The sequence below is a fragment of the Polypterus senegalus genome, chromosome 4, assembly GCF_016835505.1.
Source record: "Polypterus senegalus isolate Bchr_013 chromosome 4, ASM1683550v1, whole genome shotgun sequence".
NCBI lineage: Eukaryota > Metazoa > Chordata > Cladistia > Polypteriformes > Polypteridae > Polypterus > Polypterus senegalus.
Genome location: NC_053157.1, coordinates 167618499 through 167636237, shown reverse-complemented (window position 1 = coordinate 167636237; position 17739 = coordinate 167618499). Strand labels below are relative to the sequence as shown.

General features: G+C 36.5%; 1 protein-coding gene across 4 annotated transcripts in view; it reads left to right on the top strand.

Annotated features, from left to right (window-relative positions):
- The window catches only part of htt (huntingtin), a 240301-nt gene that overhangs the window by 55973 nt on the left and 166589 nt on the right, over positions 1-17739 (top strand). For 2 of the 4 annotated variants that reach the window (XM_039751643.1, XM_039751642.1), the window contains 6 exons: positions 2740-3116; positions 5615-5714; positions 6358-6473; positions 9719-9830; positions 15120-15257; positions 15471-15629. In XM_039751643.1, the coding sequence (XP_039607577.1) occupies positions 2740-3116; positions 5615-5714; positions 6358-6473; positions 9719-9830; positions 15120-15257; positions 15471-15629 (1002 nt within the window). Of the gene's footprint in view, positions 1-2739; positions 3273-5614; positions 5715-6357; positions 6474-9718; positions 9831-15119; positions 15258-15470; positions 15630-17739 lie in introns of all 4 variants that reach the window. The other 2 variants (XM_039751641.1, XM_039751639.1) reach the window with 1 other exon arrangement.

The window sequence follows — 17739 nt, the reverse complement described above, 5'->3', positions numbered from 1 at the left end:
TCACACTTTAAGGGAAAATATGTCTTGGATTATACTAGTGGCATTGAATGCAGAAAGACGTCCATCCATCCATCCTCTTCCGCTTATCCGAGGTAGGGTCGCGGGGGCAGCAGCTTGAGCAGAGAGGCCCAAACTTCCCCTCTCCACAGCCACTTCTTCTAGCTCTTCAGGGAGAATCCACAAGGCGTTTCCAGGCCAGCCAGAAGACATAGTCCCTCCACTGTGTCCTGGGTCTTCCCCGGGGCCTCCTCCCAGTTGGACATGCCCGGAACAGCTCACCAGCGAGGCGTCCAGGAGGCATCCTGATCAGATGCCCGAGCCACCTCATCCGACTCCTCTCGATGTGGAGGAGCAGTGGCTCTACTCTGAGCCCCTCCTGTATGACTGAGCTTCTCACCCTATCTTTAAGGGAAAGCCCAGACACCCTGTGGAGGAAACTCATTTCAGCCGCTTGTATTCGCAATCTCGTTCTTTCAGTCACTACCCATAGCTCATGACCATAGGTGAGGGTAAGAACGTAGATCGACTGGTAAATTGAGAGCTTTGCCTTACGGCTCAGCTCCTTTTTCACCACGAGAGACCGATGCAGATCCCGCATCACTGTGGATGCTGCACCGATCCACCTGTTGATCTCACGCTCCATTCTTCCCTCACTCATGAACAAGACCCCGAGATACTTGAACTCCTCCACTTGGGGCAGGATCTCTCCCCCAACCCTGAGAGGGCACTCCACCCTTTTCCGTCTGAGGACCATGGTCTTGGATTTGGAGGTGCTGATTCCCATCCCAGCCGCTTCACACTCAGCTGCGAACCGATTCAGAGAGAGCTGAAGATCACGGCCTGATGAAGCAAACAGGACAATATCATCTGCAAAAAGCAGTGACCCAATCCTGAGTCCACCAAACTGGACCCCCTCAACACCCTGGCTGCACCTAGAAATTCTGTACATAAAATTTATGAACAGAATCGGTGACAAAGGTAAAGTGTAAAGTCACAAGTAGACTGCAGAGCTTCCCGTGTACATATACAAAGTAAGGCGTCGTCAAAAGTGCGATGGGCATTTTTTCTCCGGTGTAGAACCGTTGTCATCATCTGAGTTCCCCTCTGTTATAGCGTGTCTCTTTTTAGCACGTGGGATCGTGAACGTGACTGAGAGAATTAAACTGAATTAAAAAAAAAAAAAAAAAGCTAACCTTTATAAGTATCATAAGTTTACACCTGCTGTTACAGACTGAAATCAAATGTATGTTTTATTCTATAATAGTAAGAATAAGAGCAGCTCACTTCTCGAAACGGACTCGTCTGGGGTCGAACCCGTGAAGTTTTGATTACCAGTCAACAGTTGATACCGTTGTGCAACCAAAGCGATCGTAGCAAAGAGGTGTGAATGTTGCACCCTAACGGGGGTTTTTTTCTGCAGTTAAGTCAATTATTACTAAAACATGAAAAACTTTTCTATTTTAATGATGAGTTTACATAGATTGTTGTAGACACGGAACACGCATGAAATGCATGTGTTCTAAATAACAATATAGTATTTATAAAAGGTGTCATTTTGCTTGACTTTTCACTCTATACAATGCTAAGCAAGTGACACGCAGGTAAACAGACGAGCTGAGAAAACTGTGCGGCGGTGGGGTGATGTGATAGTAGGCTGCTTGCTGCTTATTGACACATTTACAGGACAAAAGATGCTGATGGAGAGGTGCAAAGCGATTTAAGGTGGGACGGATCTACGAGTTTTTTCGGAGGCTTTGGCAATTCTAGTGTTAAGGATGATAAAAAGCTTTGGATGGGAACCAAAATCTTTATGAACTTCTACTGCTGCACTATTGAAAGCATACTGACTGGATGCATCACAGTGTGGTTTGGTAACTTTAGTTGCCAGGATAAGAAACTCCTTTTAATGGACTGTTCATACCTCTTCTAAAATCATTGGGGCTGACCTTCCACAACTTCATGCCCATCTTCTCCACCCAAAGACTGAGGAGGGATGAATAGATTGCCTATTATTCCAGCCATCCAGGTCATCCCCTGTTTTCATTTCTGCCTTCTGGTAAATGCTACTGGAGCTTTATTACGTGCTCCATTTGTTTCAGGGGTAGCTTCTACCCTCAGGCCATAAGGCCACTGCACATTTTGTCACATGATCATGATACTATAAACACCTGCTAGTTTATGAGTAATTTTACTGTATGTTACATGTGTGCTGTCATCTGCAATTTTTTGCAATGTTTGTACAGTTCTTTTTTGTACAATTTAGGCTATTTTCCTGGTGCTGTTAATGTTTTCTTGCCTATATATACTTCCCTACACTTCCTTTAAACCCCCAAAACAGAGACACAAGAATGTCACTATGATCTCACAGTATATGTGACAATAAACATCTAATATAATCTGATATACTAAAAATCACATGCTTTGACCAGTAATTAATCAGAAATTTAAATTATGTATTTTATGTGTAATAAAGTTACACAATCATTCTTATTTCTTATTTTTCAAAACAGTGTGTGATGTGCATGGCTCAAAGAAGCATGCAGCTCAATGTCACATAATTCAAGCCTATAGGATCTGCTACTGTGTTTTATGTACACTGTTATGAGAAAGTATTAGCCCATTCCCGATTTTCCTCTATTTCATAATTTTTAAGGGGTAACGGAATGAACAAAATGTTCAAAGTTATATTTTTTGCAGTCAAATCTGTGTATTTTAACACCTTTTCTTTTTATTTTATAGCTTCTGTAAGTAATGATGGAACAAATGAGACACAATCGTCTTCAGGGGTGTCTACCCTGGGGTCAGTGGACCCTTCTGTTGAACATGACATCATAACAGAGCAGCCACGTTCATCTCAGCGCAATCTGCAGTCAACTGACTCAGTGGAACTTAGCACTGGCTCTGATGTGGTGAGCAGTACTGCAACCACCTCAACAACAGCTGGTGGTGAGGGCACTGAAGATGAAGATACCTTGAGTCCTGGCTCCAGTCAGATTGGTAGTAGTGCTGCACTTTCTGACACGAACAATCAAGCATCCTCTCCGGCCAGTGAGAGCTCTCAGACCACCACCGAAGGGCCTGATTCTGCCATCACCCCATCTGATTGTTCAGAGCTTGTAAGTGTGAGGCATCAGTTGACTGAGGGGGGATCCCAGACTTCTACTGAGGGGCCCGACATGTCTCTGAGCTCCTCCAAGGAGGCCCTGAACTTCGATGCGTCCACATGCTCATCTTCTACCTCTACTGCTTCCTTCAGTAGTGGTAGTGAAAAGGTCAGCAGTTTAGTGCTGAGAGAGACATCGAAATTAGATTTTCATTTAGCACTCCCCCAAAATTATCTATTATTGATGCAACAATGATTTATAGTTTATAAAACGAAGCGTTTTAATAAAAGCAAAAGATGTTTAGATGCACTTTAAGGTACAAGATCAGACTTACTGTTTTAAATGTCATGTACATAAACAGTTTAAATGCAATATTGTGGCAGCATTGTGTTTTGATTTTAAAGATAAATATGGACTTTTTTCTTTCAACCGCTTTGTTAGAACATTTACATTTGAATTTTTTTATTTTTAATATACAGTATGTTTATTTTGACCTGCATGGCATTGCTTCACAGTGTATATTTTCTACTAAAAGAAGATAAATGATAAAAAATTAAATATAGTGATGCAATTTTAAAATAAATGGCTGTTTTATTATGTTAGTTTTTAAGATAAATTTTTAATGAATACATAAATTAAGTAATCCATGCTGGTAGCTTTACATTTTATTTTCCAAATTATCCACTGCAATGTTATTTTTTGGCTACTAAACCAAAAATTTACAAGACATTGATCCTTATTTTGGTAGCCAAATGCACATTTTATTATCTTTTTTTATCTTACTGTTTTGGAACAACACTGTATTCTTTGCTAGGATTGTTATCATTCAAGGAAAAAGTGGCAAAGAACCAGTAGGAAGCCATTTGCATGTTAATTGCAAAAAATTTAAATAGATCAAAATAAAATTTTGTAAAATGTTATAGTATTGATATTTAAACATTTTACTATAAACATTTTGAATTAGTTGTCTTTTTTAACAATTTTATTAAAGTTATTTAAATACCTGACAATATTAGGCCTTCTGTATTTTATAGGAAAAAAACATGAATTAAAATGTTCACCATTTGGTTCTACTGTTTTATTTATACATTAAAAATACCATAGTTAAATGGTTAAGGAAAAGCTTTGTACTCAGATGTTGAGACTATACTATCAGTACTTTTCAGAGGATTCATCAAACCGAGACTTGGTGACCTCAGCAGTAAAAGTGAAACGCAGTGCACAAAATGTCAGTTTATTTTGTTTATGTTGCTTTCCTGTATGCTGTATGTTTAACAAAAATATAAAAATGCAACCTGCTGGTTCAAAGTATTTCAGACAAAAGAGTCTCAATTAACCAGACATGAAATAAATTAGGCATACATTTTGCTTGTGTGATAGTAAAAAATAATGCCCCTCTCCTTTTCATTAATTTGAAAATATGAATTATAAAGTTACTATGAGATTTAATTTACCAAAAGTATTTTTATTCCATTTCACATTTCCTGTTAATTTTTTTTTTAATTTAGAGCAGAACTGTGAAATAATGTAAAGAAAAAAATGAACACATTTTCCTGGCTTACTGTATGCATGGCATAATGCATACAACAGTTTTGCATTTTGAATTAACCACCTCTTTCAGGCTATTTCACCTTTACATAAATATTATACTAAAATTAAATTAAAACGTGTCTGAAATTTGCATGATTTTCTAGCATTCCGTGTAAAGATTCCTATTAAAATACAGTTATTCATCATATTCTTTGTATGAACGTTCTTTGGGCAGAGTACTATATAAATAAAACATTTGTTAATTCTTTAATTTTTCCATTCCGTAGGTTATTCTGTTTCTCCCTCTTACACACAAACCAGCAATCACTAACACAGGGCCAAATTTGACTCTTTTGTCACTGTAACTTAAATGGCTTTGTGGTATGGAGGGAAAACAAACGTAACTAGAGTAGACAAAGAAAAATAGGGAGAATGTGAAAATGCCTTGCAGGCTTATTAGGACCTGAAACCAGGACACTAAAACTGTAATACATCCATGCGAAGCACTGTGGAAGCTGTACTCCCCTCTAAATCTGATATGTGCCATTTTTTAATTGATTTGTGGGTCTTTATGGATATCAAAATAACCCATAAAAGGCATTTGTATATCTGTTTTTTTCAAAACAAAGCATTGTACCATTAAAAAACACTTACTGTTTAATTTCTCTGAAGTGAAATATATTCATCTTTTTACTGGACCTGCCAGAGAGCCAAAAGAAACACAGAGCCATCGGGCACAGGGTATCATACTCCTACACAGCATCATTTGCAAATGTCCTCCTTGTGCATTGATAGGTGGACTTCAGTGATATGTAGTTTAGTTGCACTTTAGAAATATTTGCTAGCTGCCAAACATATGGGCTTAATTGTTTATTAACTTTTAAATGTAACATATTCCATTTTTGCCTTTACAACTAGTTTAGTTGTTGTCTGGAGCGCTGCTCTTTCTCAATTTACAAGTATTATATTTTACTTTCCAGATTCTGGATGGTACAGAAAGCCAATACTCAGGAATGCAAATAGGACAGTTACAGGATGAAGAAGAAGAAAATGCCAACAATGTATTAGAAGAAGTTTTATGTAAGTAGAATAACAGGCATATTTTAATCTATACAGAAGGTAATATTTCAATACAGAATAATGAGGCAGGGCTAAATCTGTTTAGGCCTATTAATTAAACCCTGTACAAGCACAACTATAAGTAATATTGTCACCATTTTAATTTAAATTTTGTGACAAAGCAAATAAACTAAACCAAATGGTTTCAAAGCTTGAAAGCTTTGAATTTAACACTTCTTAAAACTGAGTTGCAGGACAGAAACAAAAAACCTTGGAGATCAGAATTATTCCAATTATGCTCTAGTGTTGAATTTTTTAAACAACAGAACTCAATATCACAGTGACATTTTTTTTCTTCAAAAAGCCCAAGTGTCTTCTCTATCTAAGCTTAGTCAGGCTGAAGTGTTTTGTGTGGTTTATTGTGTTAACAAAACAGTAAAAAGTGTTGTGTTAGCTGTGAAATATACAATCTTTAAGATTTACCAGGTGTTATCTTCATTATAATAACAAATATTATTCTGCAGGCTTAGGTTTATTTATGCTTTGGTTTGTATGCTTCCAGTTTGGGTAATTCTAAAGCTATGCCACCTGAGTGTTGTATTTTAAAAATGGTAAAGTAGAAGCACAGTACGTTAAAGATGCAGTGTTCTACTGTTTTCAACAGTGAAGAAAGCTCACCTGTTAGAAAGTATTGGACATAGTCGTCAACCTTCAGATGGCAGTGTTGATCAGTTTATGCCAAAAGATGAAACTGTGGAGGGTACAGAACTGGAAAGCAAGGTACATTTTTAATTCTATTATTTATTTTGTGATTATTTCTGTTTTTTAAGGCTGTGTTTAGGTTCTAATCATTCATTGTGCAATGTACCAGTCTATAGTTTTAGTGATTTTCCTGTGCTGAAAGTAATACTTAATTGTACACAAGTGAACTATTGATTCTTGTATATTGTTACCCATTATTGAATTAGAAAAATACTGCTATGGCATTTACTCAAGCAAAGATTATACACAAGAAACATAAAGGAAGTCAGTTAAGAAGGGAATATTAAGAGTCTTTGATATACTAGTAAAATTACTTGCGACTGTAAGGATTCACAGGTCTTATACTAAAGTATGCACTATTAAGAAAAATGTAGCTTACTTAAGGTACCTTAGGCCAGGGGTGAGCAATGTCGGTCCTGGAGAGCCACAATGGCTACAGGTTTTCATTCCAATCCAACTGCTTAATTAGAAACCAATCCTTGCCAATCTCATACCTTATTTAATTTTATGGCTTGTTAGTCTGCAATGTAAGATTCTTATATTGTAGATATTTTTCCTTTTCATGGATGTCATCCAAATAAGTTGAAGCCTAAAATGTATAATTTTCAGTCTGTCACATTTTTCTATTAAGTTATTTATTAAATCAAACTTTGCATGATGATCACACACTGATGTAAATTGAAACAAGCAAGATGGAGAACTGCTGGCTGCTTTGTCATTTACATCTTATTACTAAATAAGGAGCCATTAAAAACACTGAATGCAGCTGTTTAAGATTGAAATAAGGAATTAAGGATGGGGAACCTTAACAACCACTAAAATGAAGCATCAAAATGTCACTTAAGCAATAAGTGCTTCATGAGCAATAATTGACTTCTCATTATGAAACTGAGTTGGAACAAAAACCTGCAGCCGCTCTCCAGGTCTAACATTGCCCACCCCTGCCTTAGACTATTCCAAAGTAAAAAAATTTTAATTGGCCACATTGCTGTTATGATTAATGACTGTACTGATGCTATATGTTTTATTAAAGGAAAAATCAGTTATTTTTTCAAAACCACAGAATATATGAATTTGCTGGACACAATTGTGTTCTAAAGTGAAGCATTTTTTTATACATTTTAAAAATACCTTGTCTGTCCGTGCAGCTTACAATGGGATTAATACTAGAATCGTTGAAGCCTACGAAAAAACTTATAATCCCGTCTACCTTAAATTCCTTTTCACTTCTCATCAACGACTTCTGTTTTGCAAATGTGTTGATCAGCACAAGCAACCTGCTGGCCCGTTTAAGACGGAGCTCAACTTTATCTGCGTGTGAGGTGCCTTGAGTTGCATAGTGTAAATAATATATCGTTATTTGGAACACATGCATTTCATTTGTGTTCTATGTCTACAACAATCTGTGTAAGTGTAGGATGAAAGGAAATGCAAGGCAAGAAGTACTGAACACATAACCTTAAGCAGAAACTTTTTCCATGTTATACTAATAATGACGTGAAGTGTATAATGTATGAAGACATTAGTCCACATTTCAAATAAACACGTGCGCTTTTATTCAAGAATATAGCCAAACTAAAAGAAAAATCATTCAGCGTTTTGAGCTGCTATTTTAGTGAGTTGCTATTATTATTACTATAGTATAATAAAAACATTCACTTTTTGAATATATGTTTTTATTTTATTATAGTAATAATAATAGTAGCTCACTACTCAAAACGCGGAGTGCCCAGACTCAAACCCGGAACCCTGTAGTTATAAGGTAGCAGTACTTACTTCTACACCATCCAAGAATACATATCAACTGTCGATTGACATTTGAGTTTGGGTTTGTAACTCATTTTCACCAACAGGTAAATTGAATTATTTTTATTTACTTTGATTATATTCTTGAATAAAACCATACATGTTTATTTGATGTTTGGACTCAAGTCTTCACACATTTTTCCCTTTCACGTCATTATTAGTTTAACATGGAAAAAGTTTCTGCTTTAGGTATGTGTTCAGCATTTCTTGCCTCGCATTTCCTTTCATCCTACACTTCTACAGATGGTTGTAGACATAGAACACACATGAAATATGTGTTGCAAATAACAATATATTATTTACCCTATACATCTCCAGGCATCTCATGCCACAATAAAGGGACTTGATCTAGGAGAAGAAGTTTGTGACTGACTTCAGCTCTGTTAGGGAAGGGGGTTTGAATGGGGTTGGGATAGCAGGCTGCTTGCTATTAGTGCCGGTCAACACATTTGGAAAACAAAAAACACTGATAAGGAGAGGTGCAAAAGAATTTTTTGTAGGCTTCAGGGATACTAGTTTCAATGGATACATGGGTCTATAGATGAATAAATAAGCCTTAGAACTTGCCAAATACATCATTTTTAAAGAAGAAAAGGCTCTGAATGAAGAAAATATGCTTTTTCACATTTATGAGACATCCTTGTGATAAGAAAAAGAAACTAGAAATAGTTAAAAAAAAAATTAATATTTTTCCTTTTTTCTTGTCTCCTTACAGCCCTCATTGTAGGTGGATTTACAGATAGATAGAACTTTATTTTTCCCCAGGGGTCAATTTGGCTTTTTACAGAAGTTCCTTACATAAATAAATATATAAATAGGTAGATAAGAAAATAAATATACACACACACTTTGGTCTGAACACACATCATATGATAACCTGTAAAGTTCTATTCTGCTTATAATCCTTCTTTTGCCTCTGAAATTGTATTTTTTCAGCAGAAATTTTCTGCCTTGGTTTATAGTAAGACAGATGTGCACTCACATCATATGATTATTTTTTCCTAAATGGTGCTTACTTTTTACCCATTATTTTCTGTGTTGTTACTTTACTTAGCCTACAGAGGAAGGTTTACACCAAGTGACAACAAAATGAAAAGAGCACATAGGAGTTTCATTATAGTTTGTACAAATAATAATCAATTTGTAAATACATGGTGAGAACATGCAAAACTCATGCAGAACTTGGTGATGCGAGGCTGGGATAATATTTCTGCGCTATCTGCAAGCAACAGCAACACTGAAGACTGGGGAGCAAAGGTGCAGTCCCCAAGCAATGCAGTTTCTGAGCCCGTAAAGTCATGTGGCAGAGACATTAAATTTTGTCTTACTGTTTTTACTATGTATCTCATTTATCTCATGTTTTCATAATTCACCTATAATGCTTGTGACCAGTTAAACTTCTGTTTTTAAATTTTACCTTAACCTTGTAATTCTTTTTTCATTTTTTCTTTCTTCAGCCTTCTAGAATAAAAGGAGAAATTGGACACTATACAGATAAGGATGCAGCTCCCTTAGTTCACTGTGTACGTCTTTTGTCAGCTTCTTTTCTTTTAAATGGACAGACAAATGGTAAGAGAGCTCTGTCATTTTGATGTGGCATTCAAAATATTTACAAGTGCAATAGTATTAAAGTATGTAACTTTAAAAACTGCCACAATCAGTGAACTTTAAAAATATGAAGTAAACTTTGAATTCTCAGTTATTTCCAAGTATCTGTAGAAAACTTTCATTCAACATTGACACTGATCAACAGAAAGACTCTTTAATGTCAAAATGAAAACAGATCTCTACAAAGTAATCTAAATTAAGTACAAATATAAATCACAAAATGTTTTATTGCTTAAGTATTCACTGTCATTAATATGATACACCTAAATTATCACTGGTGCAGTCAACTGATTTTAGAACTCGAATAATTAGTTAAATGGAGGTCACCCCTCTTAAGTCAAGATGTTTTATTTGATTGCAGTATCAAATGCACCTGTATCTCGAACATCCAACTTGTAGTGAGACAGTATTGTGGCATAAACTACACAAAAAAAATGAAAGCAACTCCATGAGAAGGTTATATAAAAGCACAAGTCACTGGATAGAGACAAGAAAATATATAAGCTTCTAAATATCCCCTGGAGTCCAGTTAAATCAATCAGTAAGAAATGCAAAGTGTATGGCACAGCTGTAAATCTACCTAGAGTAAGCAGTTCACAAAAACTCAGTGCTTGTGATAGAAGAAAACTAGTGAGGGAGGCCACCAAGAGACCTATAATAAAACTTTGAAGAAGTTACAAGTTACAGTGGCTCAGATTTGTTGGAATATGCATACAACAGCTGTTCCCCGGATGCCTCTTCTGTTACAGCTTTATCTGAGATTGGGAAAGACAAAGAAATTGTTAAAAAAAAAAAAACAACTCGCATTTGATCTCTTGGCATTTCTAGAATGCATGTGAGAGACTCATGTAAAATAGAAGAGGATTCTATTGTCTGATGAGACCAAAATTGAGCTTTTTGGCGATCAGACTAAATAACATGTTTGGTGTAAGCCAAACACCGTGCACTATGAAAAACAAACCATTCCCAGCTTGATGTATGTTGGTAACAGCATCATGATGTCAGAATCCTTTTCTGATGTAAGCTTTGAAGGCTTATGAAGATAGATGGTTAAATGAATGCTGCAAAAGAAATGGAAGTCCTGGAGGAGAACCTGGTCCTTGGGAGAAAATTTATAGTGACCCTAAACATAATGCCAAATCTAAATAGCAATGATTTAAAAACAACGTTAATGTCTTATCAAAGTCCAGTTCACATTCTAGTTGAGTATTTGTGGCTGGACTTGAAAAAGTCACTGCTGATTTTCACTCATAACATTTATGCAACTTGACAGAGCTTGAGCAGTTTTGCAAAGAAGAATAGAAAAAATTACAGTTACCAGATGTGCAAAGTTGAAAAGAGGATTGTCCACACAGATCTGTAAGGCTGTAATTGATACCAGACATGTTTCTACTAAATACTGACATGAAGGGGTGATTACTTAAATGATCAAATTATCTTGTGCTTTATATTTCTAATTATATTTCTTCCATACTAATAAAAGGCAAAGCCCTGACTGACTCACTGACTCACTCATCACTAATTCTCCAACTTCCCCTGTAGGTAGAAGGCTGAAATTTGGCAGGCTCATTCCTTACAGCTTACTTAAAAAAGTTAAGCAGGTTTCATTTCGAAATTCAACGTGTAACGGTCATAAATGAATCCTACTTATGTACATATATACGTCCATAGCCTGCAGCTTGGTCATCGTGTGAGGCGGAGTTGCGTCCCCCATCCCCACGCCTCCCATGTAGTTGGCTGCCTGCCTATGTTGCGTCCTCCATCCCCATGCCTCCCACTTAATTGACTGCCTGCCCATATAAGGCCGTCCGTCAGCAGCAATCGAAGCTGTGAGAAAGCAGTAAAAAGGAGATGTGTCAGACGTCGTGGTACATTTTCTGATGCAGCTAGATGGAAACAACTTTGTGACGCTGTCACCAAATACCCGCAGAAAAATCCACAAGTTAATAGACATGCTGTCGCTAAATACTTGCAGGCAAATCCTCAAGTAAATACCGGGAATGCCTGTTAAACATCTTAGATTCACGAGTAGTGATTTGGGTAGTGAACACTTCGATGAATGAAACCTGTTACCTTTATAATGGTTGCCAAACACGGAATGTAATTTGAACACAACGCGTCCTCCAAAAACGAACCTGATTGAAAGAAATAATGATAATCAAATCCTTGATGACAGCAACACTCATAACAGTGACAAAACAATTAAATTGACAATCATGTTACGTTATTTTTAAAATGTTTCCTTTTTTTTTTTTTCATAACTTCTTTAACACACTACTTCTCCGCTGCGAAGCGCGGGTATTTTGCTAGCCTATAATAATATAATTAATGCTAATAAAAAGGGAGCTAACTTAATTGCATTTTTTAAAATAAAATTCAGCAATGTAGCCAACAGGACCTGGTGCTTTCCCATTCTGAAGTGAATTTATAGCATCTTGTAATTCTGATAGTGTCAGAGGTTTATCCAATTCCTTTGTACAGAGAGAATCTGGCTGTGGCATACGTAATGTATAAAAAACACATTAGATTGTGTCTTGTATTCTTTAAACTGAGTAGAATCTAAGGGGTTAGAGTAGTCTATAAATGTGTGCATTATACTGTATTTTTATTGTCAATGATTTTATCTCCTTCTGTGTTGGTGATTACTGCATTGTGCACTTCCTGCTTGTGGATTTATTGAGCCAAGATCTTATTAGCCTTCTCTCTGTGTTCACAGTAATTCTGTCACGATTTAAAAATTAGTTGTTCCATTTTGTTTTGTTGTCAAGAGGTTGAGTTATAATTGCAAAGCCTGTCTTTTCCAAAAACGTGCTTCATTTGGAGACCAGGTGTGTTCTTGATCTCTTTTGGTAAATTCACTGATTAACTCTGAGGACTTATTGGTTTCCAGTTTATTTTTGTGGGAGAAATTTGAGACAATCTGCCCTCTTAAAAATGCCTTCAGAAACCTCTGAGGATGTATTTCTCTCTAAAAAATCAATTTGCTTGGATATAGGTTCTGTACAGTTCTCATCACCTAATAACAGGGGGCTTAGACACCAGCTGCAAGATGAGTATATGGGGCATAGTCATTTGAGCTCTATGATCAGATGGGTATGGTCAGAGATAACAAGAGCATCATACTTGCAAGATTTGAACATGGGCAAGAAATTATTTATAAAGAAATAATCTATTCCTGAGTAACAATGATGTACTTGTGAGAAGAAGGAATGTGTTCTTAAGTATGGATTTAGAAATCTCAAAGAGTCTAATAAGTTATGATCAATTAAAAACTGCGTGATTATTTTTGCAGTGTTAGATGTTATCGTCCCTGTAGCTGAAGACTTATCCAGTTCTGGATTTAAATCACAATTAAAGTCACCAGACATAATTTTATGAGTGGTCAAGTCCAGAATGGATGTAAGTACGTTTTGGATAAAGTCTCTATCATCCACATTAGGTGCATAGATATTTATCAAAATCACTTTACAATTAAATAAACTACCCATCACATATTGCCCTTCAGGATGAGATAACTACATTTGATACTACAAAAGAAATTGTTCTATGAATAAAGATTCCCACACCTCTAGTTTTCTTTGTATAGCTGGAGTGGAATATTTGGAGAGTCCAATTTCTTTGCAACCGAAGCTGATCCTTGATGATTAAGTCTTAAGTAAAAATACTATATTAGCATATAGACCTGTTAGGTGAGAGAATACTTTCATCCTCTTTAATTTGTGGTTAAGACCTTTGACAATCCGGCTCACAAAGTTCACTGTTTGGTCATAGACACATTGCTTCTGATTGTATTTCTAATGGATCACTTTGCAGAGAGCTGTTTTGTTACCACACTAGCTGTATTACACAGCTTTGCCAGAGAAATTTCATGACAGTTGGCCTTAGTTATAGTGTCATCAGTTAATCGGATGTATCAGAAGTATCACATAAATAATTCCTTTTATATATACAGTATTTGTATTTTTTTATATATATAACCAAAGGCTATTGTTATTGGCAGGCTGTGTGGTGTAGTAGTACAGGCTTTGGACTTAGGACTTAAAACCCTGAGGTTGTGGGTTTAAATCCTGTAGCAGACACTGTGTGACCATGAGCAAATCACTTCACCTGCAAGTTCTGCAATTGAGGGGAAAAAAAATTAAACCAATAGTATCTCAAATGTTCCAAGTCACCTTAGATAAATACACCAGCCAAAGAAGTAATAATAATATTATTAGTTCACTAGAGCTGCCTATTCTTAAATACACTATGTACAATTACACAGGAGTAGTTTCTGCTATAGATCAATTTCTGCTTTTCCTAGTGACTTGACTTTTGTTGATGGTTATAGCAAGAAACAGTTTTACTTAACGTACAGTATATCCTTTTGAACTGAAATGGGTTATCAGTCGTATGGATGATGTAATAGGTGTAGGTCAGGGGGAACCTGATAAGTTTAAGCTTGCTTTCTGTTTACCTATTCTTAGATTTGAAAAGGCTACTTCACATCTACTTCTAGCTCAGATCAGGTAGCATCACTGTCTTCCTTCCTTTATGCTTCTAACAACGCAACACCAACACTTGCTGCCACAGTGACTGGCACCCACCGTGGAGTTTTATAGTGTGCTTGCTAACCCTTGAGCTTCACCAACTTTTCTATTTCATTCCTGACTGTAAACACAAACGAGATTGTCTGATTTTTACACCACCTCTTCTTCAGTCTTCTCTCCACTCTATTAGATATTAGTGCTATCAGTTGTTCCTGATGCATCTTCAGTTTACATAAAGATGCTGTTAGTGCAGTGCAAATTAAAAAAACATGTTTAAAGTAATTTTTGTTTTTTCTGAAATGTCAGCAAATTTCAGTCAAATCCATTTTTGAGATTTTGGGGTATTTAGATTTTTTTTTGTTGTGGGAGGGGTTTTACCCCTAAATATTGATATATCAAACTGTCCTTTCTTAGTAGATACCTATTGACAATACTGCCAAAATTTCTGCTTTTTAACTAAATGGGAAGTAGTGTTTTTGTTGGTAAGTGAATGATTCAGCCAACTTTCCCTTTATGCTATTATATATGTTTTATTTATATAAATATATAAATATATATAAATATATATATATATATATATATATATATATATATTGCTGTTTTATATATTTGTCTATATATATATATTTTATATATATTTTATATATATATATATCCATCCATCCATTTTACATAATATATATATTATATTGTTTTTCCTCCAATTTCAAATTTGCTTTAGGTCTTGTCCCAGACAAAGAGGTACGTGTGAGTGTCAAAGCTCTAGCTGTAAGCTGTGTTGGAGGAGCAACTGCATTATATCCTGAGGCCTTTTTTAATAAGCTGTATAAAACAGCACTTGAAGGAATCAACCAAGAAGGTAATAAAAATAATAGCTACAGAACACATACACTGTGTGTAGCACTTTTGCATGTAAAGACTATTATAACCATACCATTGTCTAAACCCACTTAATCCTGAGCAGGATTACTGGGGAATGGAGCCTATCCTAAAAGGTTTACGTTGTATGAGATTTTTAGTTTTTGCTTTGTGCTAATAATGAATTTTTCTGTTTTATTTTTTTCCTATACAGAACAGCAATATATATCTGATGTTTTAAAATACATAGACCATGGAGATCCACAAATAAGAGGAGCAACCTCTGTATTGTGTGGAACAATCATTTGCTCCATCCTCAATAAAACTCGCTTCATTGTTGAACCTTGGATGACTAATATGAAACACGCTACTGGTACATATTTAAATACATATTTGATTATTAATTGCTTGAAATATACTCAGTTTTAATAGAATTTGATGAGCCTTTAGTTTTTTGTGATTTTTTTATAGCATGGTTATATTTTTAAATTTTCCTTTATTTCCATTCTTTCATATTTCCTTTTCAGGGATTAAACTTGGTAAGATGTTGACTGTTGTGCATGTTATTACCTGCATAGTTTAGGTTTTTATCACTAGAATTACCAAAGCCTATGAAAAACTTACATCCCTTTGCACCTCTCTGTTAGCGTCTTTTGTCCTGTAAATGTGTCGCTAAGCACAAGCAGCGAGCAGCCTACTATTCCATCCTCCCACCGCCGCAGAACGGCCACAAAGTTCTCCCTGTTCCAGCCTTCATTATCTGGGCGTGAAGTGCTGGAGTTTTAGAATGGAAATAATAGATTGTTATTTGGAACACATGCATTTCGTGTGTGTTCTGTTTCTACAATAATCTTTGTAAACACTTCATTAAAACACAAATGTTTTTCATATTTTAGTAATAAATGACAAAATGTAGACATAAACTATGTAATGTGTAAAGCCTTAAGTGCAAAGATTAAATGAAATCTTTCACAAAAGGTTCAAGGATGATGCAATAGCTTCCGTGGCATAGTGGCAAGAATTGCTGACTTGTAATCAAGACTACCCGGTTCAATGCTGACTACCGTTTTGAGTAGTGAGCTGCTCTTATTGTTAATATTATACAATAAACACATATATTTGATTTGCATCTGTAACAGCTGCTGTAAATGTATAGTATTGTACTTATACAGTGCATCCGGAAAGTATTCACAGTGCATCACTTTTTCCACATTTTGTTATGTTACAGCCTTATTCCAAAAAGATTAAATTCATTTTTTTCCTCAGAATTCTACACACAACACCCCATAATGACAAGGTGAAAAAAGTTTACTTGATGTTTTTGCAGATTTATTAAAAAAGAAACCAAAAAACTGAGAAATCACATGTACATAAGTATTCACAGCCTTTGCTCAATACTTTGTCGATGCACCTTTGGCAGCAATTACAGCCTCAAGTCTTTTTGAATATGATTCCACAAGCTTGGCACACCTATCCTTGGCCAGTTTCGCCCATTCCTCTTTGCAGCACCTCTCAAGCTCCATCAGGTTGGATGGGAAGCGTCGGTGCACAGCCATTTTAAGATCTCTCCAGAGATGTTCAATCGGATTCAAGTCTGGGCTCTGGCTGGGCCACTCAAGGACATTCACAGAGTTGTCCAAAAGCCACTCCTTTGATATCTTGGCTGTGTGCTTAGGATCGTTGTCCTGTTGAAAGATGAACCGTCGCCCCACTGTGAGGTCAAGAGCGCTCTGGAGCAGATTTTTATCCAGGATGTCTGTGTACATTGCTGCAGTCATCTTTCCCTTTATCCTGACTAGTCTCCCAGTTCCTGCCGCTGAAAAACATCCCCACAGCATGATGCTGCCACCACCATGCTTCACTGTAGGGATGGTATTGGCCTGGTGATGAGCAGTGCCTGGTTTCTTCCAAACGTGACACCTGGCATTCACACCAAAGAGTTCAATCTTTGTCTCATCAGACCAGAGAATTTTGTTTTTCATGGTCTTAGAGTCCTTCAGGTGCCTTTTGGCAAACTCCAGGCGGGCTGCCATGTGCCTTTTACTAAGGCGGGGCTTCCGTCTGGCCACTCTACCATACATGCCTGATTGGTGGAATGCTGCAGGGATGGTTGTCCTTCTGGAAAGTTCTCTCTCTGACAGAGTGGCCATCGGGTTCTTGGTCACCCCCCTGACTAAGGCCCTTCACCCTCGATCGCTCAGTTTAGATGGGCGGCCAGCTCTAGGAAGAGTCCTGGTGGTTTCGAACTTCTTCCACTTACGGATGATGGAGGCCACTGTGCTCATTAGGACCTTCAAAACAGCAGAAATTTTTCTGTAACCTTCCCCAGATGTGTGCCTCAAGACAATCCTGTCTCGGAGGTCTACAGACAATTCCTTTGACTTCATGCTTGGTTTGTGCTATGACATGAACTGTCAACTGTGGGACCTTGAATAGACTGGTGTGTGCCTTTCCAAATCATTTCCAATCAACTGAATTTACCA